General features: G+C 35.9%; 1 protein-coding gene across 1 annotated transcript; it reads left to right on the top strand.

Annotated features, from left to right (window-relative positions):
• Window positions 1-2,489: 2,489 nt before the first annotated feature.
• Window positions 2,490-2,990, top strand: LOC142616273 (putative mitochondrial protein AtMg00310). The gene has a single exon (XM_075789154.1). It carries the CDS (start codon window positions 2,490-2,492, stop codon window positions 2,988-2,990), a length of 501 nt encoding a protein of 166 aa, XP_075645269.1.
• The last annotated feature ends 4,517 nt before the right edge of the window (window positions 2,991-7,507 follow it).

Raw genomic sequence — 7,507 nt, 5'->3', positions numbered from 1 at the left:
TGGTTGATTGTAGTATGATATTTTATTATTTTATTTCAACTTGTAAGGAATTAACAACTTTACAATTGTGAAAATATTGTATCAATTTGTTGTGTTAATATTTTATTATAATGTAAAACAGTGCGAATTGGACAAACCAAAAATAATGTAGCAAATCTACTACAGCTTTACATATACACAAAAAAAAAAAGCGGCCAACAAAACATTGAATATTGAACAAGCCAAAACTACTGTAACGAAGCTACAGTAACTTTTTCCATTCATTTTTTTATATAGAGATTACTAAATTTGACTAAACCAACAAAAAAAAAAAGGTCTATGAATACAACAAAATATTACAACGTTTTTACAATACCTCTATTTTCAACCATGGTGGGTCCTACTCTAATATTTTATTATCTTATTTTGACTTATAAGGAACTTACACCTCAATAGTTGTAAAAATATTGTAATAACAAAAAAAATCACGACATTTTCACAATACAATACCTTTATTTTTACTTGTGTTAGATCTCGGTATGAGATTTTATTATTTTATTTTATTTTATTTTGACCCATAAGGAATTGACACATGCGTCACAACATTTTCACAATATCTTTATGTATACATTGTATTTACAATATAAATTTATATTGTAGACATATTAAAATTGGAAAATTTTGTACACATTTGCAAAATTTGTATAATATTTACCTTTTTTGTGCAAATATGTATAATATTTGCCACTTTTTGTGTATTTACAATGTAAACATATAAAGATACTAAAAAAAAAGCTCAAACCAACTGGTGTACTTGAAGGGAAAAAAAAAAGTGCATCTCACTAATTGAATAAACCAAAAAACACTATTCATGAGCTATTGGCTCTTTTTATATAGTTAATAGAAACAATCTTCCATCCAAACAAATTATAACACACTACTAAAGAGAAAATAAAACATAAAAAATAAAAAATTAAGAATACACTACACAAAAACCTTTGAACCTGCGCCTTTTCCCTTCCTAAGACATAGATCTATGTTTATAGTCTCTCTTGTTTCAACTATTGCCAACCCTCAACTCACTACAAAACACGTGAGTCTTAGGCCGCGTTTGCAAAAATGCGGCCTAAGATCCTGTTTGAGCTGTGTTTCATTGAAATGCAGCTACAAAGCTAGAAGTATAGCCACGTGCGTCAAACACGGCCCAAGATCAGGTCGGTAGCCGCGTTTGAAGGTGTTCTAGCTGCGTTTTTCTAGGTTGGGTTGAAGCCGCGTTTTTAAAATGCGGCTTTAGACCCATCTGAAATGTTTTTTTTTTTTTTTGTTAATATGTCCTGAAGCTGCATTCATAAAACATGGCTATAGGTCTATCCTAAAGTCGCGTTTATTGAAAAATGCGGCCATAGTCACCCCTAAAGCTACGTTTATGTAAACGAGACTACAGCATTGACTATAAATAAATAAATAAAAACCCCCTAAGGCACCAAATATCAAACACCAAAAAAAGAAAAACTCTGTCTCTTCCCTTCGAACCCTAAGCGACTCCTACTAACACTCACCACTGATCCTACACACTGGCACCAACATAGCCCAGTCGTCCATCGCTCCCACGCCTCCCACCTTCACCACCTCGTAAGTCTCCCCTTCTCTCTCCCTAGATCTCGATTTGTTTTTCTCGAGAAACAATCAGATTTCTATAGTCACATATTTTATGCCACGGTTGAAAACGTGGCCTAAAAAAACGCAGCTATAGACCAAATCGTCCTATAGCCACATTTTTTTGAGCTATAGACACGTTTTAAAAACGCAGCTATAAAACCTTTTTTTGTAGTGACTCTCGCCTCTAAATCCTAGCATGTATTTTGTTTTTCTTCATCTAGGTTTTTAGTTTGTAGAGAGCTATGTTCTATACCTATAACCTTTGCATGTCTTTTTAGTTATCACATGCCCTTTTAGTTATTCGCTGAGCATTCGTAAAAATTTGCACCTTTGCTTGATACAACTATGAGGATATAAATGGCTACAAAGTGAAAGTTCTAGCGTTTACTAAATTATTTACAACCACATTTTTTTTTCTTTATTTCTTTATCTTTCACCTCTTGCCCAGGCCTTTTGGAGACTTAATATGTGAAGGTCAAGCAACTAACCAAGAATTTATTTTGGGTAGTAAGGTTCTCTGCTTTTCTTTAGGAACTCTTTACTCTTGGCTTTCTTTCAGCATTTTATTATTTTCATTACTTATTATCATTACTTCAATTGTTTTGGTTAGCAAACCTTATAAATGCTTGAATGTGGCAACTTACCAAGAATTTATTTTCATTATTTATTATCCTCAAATATATATATATATATATATATATATATATATGCAGAGACCTTATGCAGGAGTGCATGAGGTCCTACCAAGTAGCGCTCTAATTTTGCATTTAGCCGGGAAAGGAAAGCTGTTGTCCAAAGCCGGGAAAGAGGTGTTGATTAAAGCCGTGGCACAATCTATCCCCACATACACAATGGCCGTATTCCAATTACCAACAAAACTTTGTGATGAACTCAATAAAATGTGTGCGAATTTCTGGTGGGGTCAAGTGGAGAGGGAGAGGAAAATCCATTGGCATAGGTGGAGTATCTTAACTCAAGCTAAGAAAGTTGGAGGTATGGGTTTCCAAGACTTGAAGGCCTTCAATCTCGCCATGCTAGCCAAACAAGGATGGAGATTACTGCAAAATCAAGATTCTTTAGTGTTCAAGTGTCTCAAAGCACGTTATTTCCCACGATGCACTTTCTTGGAAGCAGTTAATTCGCCAAATAGCTCATTTATTTGGAAGAGTATAATGGCTGCCCAACCTGTTTTAAAAAAGGGATGCTATTGGAGGGTGGGAGATGGATCATCCATAAGGGTTATGACGGAAAGGTGGATCCCATATCACCCCACAAATAAAATTCTTGTCCACCCTGTTAAGGAAGAATGGGAATGGAGAGTGTCTGAACTTATAGACCCTGATTTACGGTGATGGGATAGAGAGCTCATCATGTCAAAGCTTCATAAGGAAGATGCAGAGGCAATTTTGAGAATACCTCTAAGTAGAAGACAGGTAGTAGACTCGGTGATGTGGCTTCACACAGCCAGGGGAACATATTCTGTGAAATCAGGTATTATATGGCAATTCAAGTACTTAGGGGGGAGGATTGGACAGAAAGTTCAAGAGGGCAAAGTGGCCATAAAATCTGGGCAATGTTATGGAAGCTCAAGGTGCCTAATAAGATCAAAGTCTTTGGCTGGAGGGTGTGTCAAAATATACTTCCAACCCGAGAAAATTTAGTCCATCGACAAATTATGGTGGATGATACATGTGAGCTGTGCAGGAGTGCTTCGGAAACAGGGGTTCATGTTTTGTAGGAGTGTGGAGTGGCGAGGGAGGTTTGGGCAAGCAGCTTAGTGAAGTTCCAAAAATATGTGGGGGGTCAACGGGACTCAATGCAATTATTTGAGGAGTTGCAGGACCGGCTGTCAAGAGAAGAATTTGAGCTATTTTAAGTCCAAGCCTGGCTCATATGGAACCAACGAAATAGGATTTTACATGGAGGGAAGCTTCAGCCACCAACCCAACTGAACAAAAGAGCTACTGACCTTCTAGCAGAATTTCAGCAAGCTCAAGAACAGCTAAATGTAATTTGCAGAACCAGCACAGAGAGCAGATGGTGCCCACCACCAAATTCGAGGTTTAAACTTAACTTTGATGCAGCCATTTTCTCGAACATGAAGTGCTCTCGTATAGGTGCTATTATTCGCAATGAAAAGGGTGAAGTAATGGGAGCTACGTCTGCCAAGGGTCCTAAGGTACAAGATAGTATGGAAGCTGAAGTTCTTGCATGTCGCAGAGCTCTAGAATTTGCCATTGATATCGGATTTTCTGAATTGGTGATTGAAGGAGACAACGCACAGGTGCTGAATTTATTAAGTCCAAGGATACAAATTTATCTCGGCTAGGTTATATTTTTGCTGACATACAATGCTTGATTGCTGGGTTACAGTGGGCAGAAATAAAACTAGTGGGAAGGGATGCTAATGGTGTAGCTCACTCTTTAGCACGGTATGCAAAAACTATAGCTGAAGATGTATACTGGTTGGAGGACTCTCCACCACCAGCCTTGGAGGCATTGTATGTTGACTCTATTCAGTCTCAATGAATGAAATTTGCAGCGCTTTCAAAAAAAAATGCATTTAGCCATTTTTTAACTCTTTCTTTGACCTTTTTTTTTTTTTACTGTTATCTTAAAGTTCACATTAACTTATTTTACTATTATCTCATTAATTGGCTAACCTTACACTACACATTTCTCTATATATTCTTCATGTCTTTTAGCATATCCACTATTTTAGTTTTTTTTTTTAAGCAAAAATAAAATAAGTAAGGACTAATAGTAATAACTAACTAGATAAGATCCTAAAGAGAGATAGATAGACACAAAAGTGTTGTGGATTGTTAAATAAAATGCACTATTTCACTATATATTACCAAAATAAAAGAAATAAAACTAACAAAATATTTGAAAGAGAGAGAAAGAAGAATCTAAGGGGTCACCATCTCTGTTATACTGGTTTTCCACCACCATTAAGACGTCGAAACTCTTATGGATAATTTTTTTTCTTTTTTCTTTTTAAATTAAGGGCTTAAATATGATTTAGGCTTAGGTAATTTGGTTGGATAATTTTTGTTTTGAGTATATAAGTAGAGATAATATTTGGTGCACAATGTAAAGCCATATTCTACCATGGTTTAATATATACATGCATGTATATACACTTGCCCACACCATGTCTTAGTATTGCACTATCAATGAGTGGAAGACAGTCAAAGAGTTGGACATACTTTTATTTCATGGTATGAAATATTTGAGCACAACACACATTAGTTGATTTTCATGGTCCTATTACTCTTTTGCATTTATTTTTGGTTTCATGATTCTTAAAAAAAATTAATATTACCTTAAGAATGCTAAAAATATACAGTGAAGCTACTAAACTAATTTTTAATATATCAAAATGTATATGTTTCTTTACTCTAATTTAGTTTACTTTTTCTTTATAATATATGTACAATATTATCCAAAACCGTCTTACATAAAATATCACAAAATTATCTGTACATTGCACAGGTAACTTACTAATTACTTCAATTGTTTAGGGTAGTAAACCTTATAAATGCTTAAATGTGGCAACTTACCAAGAAGACTACTTAAGATTCTTTTTTCTTTTTTCTTTTTTTGTTCATAGTTTAGAGTTTAGACCCAGTAACACTTATTGCTTAATTTTTCTATAATTAATTAAAAAAAAACATTTGTTTTATGGTTTCTCATGTACGTCTTTCTTTTCTTTTTCTTTTTTAATTCCTTTTGGTTTTGCAAGGTTGCTTGGAACACACAACCCAAAAGTGGAGAGAATTAATGGGGTCTATTTATCTAATTTTTCCCATGCAGATGCAAAGATTTTTTATGGCATTCCTTAATGTCACGTATAATGAGGAATACACATGGTAGATAATTGAAGGTTCCACCACAGATTTCACTACTTTAGTGATGGCAAATTGTGATTGTTGTACAGTACTAAATGTAATGTGAATGTCCCATTTCAAAACAAAAAAGTGGTGTGAATGCACTTTTTGTGAAATTAATTAATGTTACAATAATTACGATCTATCTACAGATTGTGAATTATTTTTATACTATGTACTAAGGATTTTGCGGTTTTTCTAATCATTTTTTTCTCTGTGGTTTCTCAATTCCACCTCAAAGTATTTGAGTATTTGAAGAAATGCATCTGAAGTCTTATGTTAGGTACATACAATTTATTTTCATTGTCATGGTTTTTTTTATAAAACTACCTTATATTGCTTGAATATTGATTTGATCCATTTTATCTTTTGTTAACGTATATAGTGTTGTGGGCTTAAGGCCCAACTAGATTACTTGTGTAGCATATATTCTTGTACTACATTCTTACTTGTACTGCACTCATATGCCTCCTATATAAAAGCACTCATGTATATTCTTACACTGAGAAATGCAATACACTTATTCAGCATTTCTAACATGGTATCAGAGCCATTGCACTAACTTTTTTGTGTTCTGCAGTCTTGTCTTTGTCAGTAATTTCCACTGCCTTAACTTCTCCGATCAGTAAGCCTTTTTAGTGCCTCTCCTGACTACCCCGCCGCCGTTAAAGGTCTCAGGGTTGAATCTCCGCCACAGAAGCTCAATCTTCGCCACCAAGACCACTGCCTTCGTCAAATTTATCGCTTTTGACCTCTGACTAAGACACAAATCATATCAGTGTGTAGCTCGTCAAACGATCTACTCAACCACACCGGAAACGTCACCATACGCTGATCCACGCGCCCTCGCGCGCGATCCAAACTTTCAGTGAGTTCAGCCACGCGCCGCCATACGCCTCCACACACCTTCACGTGCTACCACATGCCTGGACCGCACCTGCTGACGTCATTTTGCCAAATCAACCCTAGTTGCGTCATCCGCTGACGTCATCTCTACCACATCACGCTAACGTCATCTCCAGCTTGACTTTGACTTAGGCAGTTGACTCTTTCAAGCGTTGACTTTGAATTTGACTTCGACAAAGTTAGTCGTTGACTTTTTGCTAGAGTTGACTTTTTGTAGTCCAGGTGCTCCTTACCCAATTTTTCACATTGATTTCATTTTTTACAGTCCGTTTTTGCATATTTTGCTTCTAAATAAAGAATAAGGACATGTCTTCTTCTTATTGCAATAACCGTGACCGATAATCTAAGAAGCATTTTTGCAAACGTTTTGGCCACAATGTTGAGACTTGCTATCATCGTAACAAGTCAACTGTTTCAATTTCTGCTGCCATTATTGCTAACATTGAGAGCATCCAACCAATGTCTCCTGTCTCTGCACAATCTAATTCTTCTGGACGCACTATCACCATGTCCACAAATAACCTTAAAAACATCATCGCTAATGTCATTCGCATGGTTGGTAATGCATCTTATTCCTTTTCTCTCTCAACTTTATCTGGTATTTCTCCTTCCTCTTGGCTTATAGATTCTGCTTGTTGTTATCACATGACACCTCACTTATCCTTATTTTCTAAACTTAAATCTGCACCACACCCTCTTAATATTCGCACAACAAATGGTTCCACAATGTCTAATCATAATATAGGTTCTGTTTCAACCTCCAACCTCTCGGTTTTTGGGGTTTTTAATATTCTTGACCATTCTTACAATTTATTTTCTGTGGGACAATTAGCTAACTTGGGTTATCGCATTATCTTTTATTATTCTAGGTGTATTGTACAGGATTCGAGGACGGGACAGGAGCTTAGGACCGGTCCTAGAGTTGGGTGTATGTTTCACGTGGACAACCTTCGTCTTCCACTTGTTGCTCCTATTTCTGTTGCTACAGCTGCTATTGTTTCTTCTATTCCTTCCCTTACACTTTGACATGCCCAACTTGGTCATGCATCTTCCTCTCGGGTTCAAGAATT

This window comes from Castanea sativa, chromosome 11, assembly GCF_040712315.1.
Source record: "Castanea sativa cultivar Marrone di Chiusa Pesio chromosome 11, ASM4071231v1".
NCBI classification, from domain to species: domain Eukaryota; kingdom Viridiplantae; phylum Streptophyta; class Magnoliopsida; order Fagales; family Fagaceae; genus Castanea; species Castanea sativa.
The sequence above is the reverse complement of the archived record's forward strand: the minus strand, read 5'-3'. Positions and strand labels throughout refer to the sequence as shown.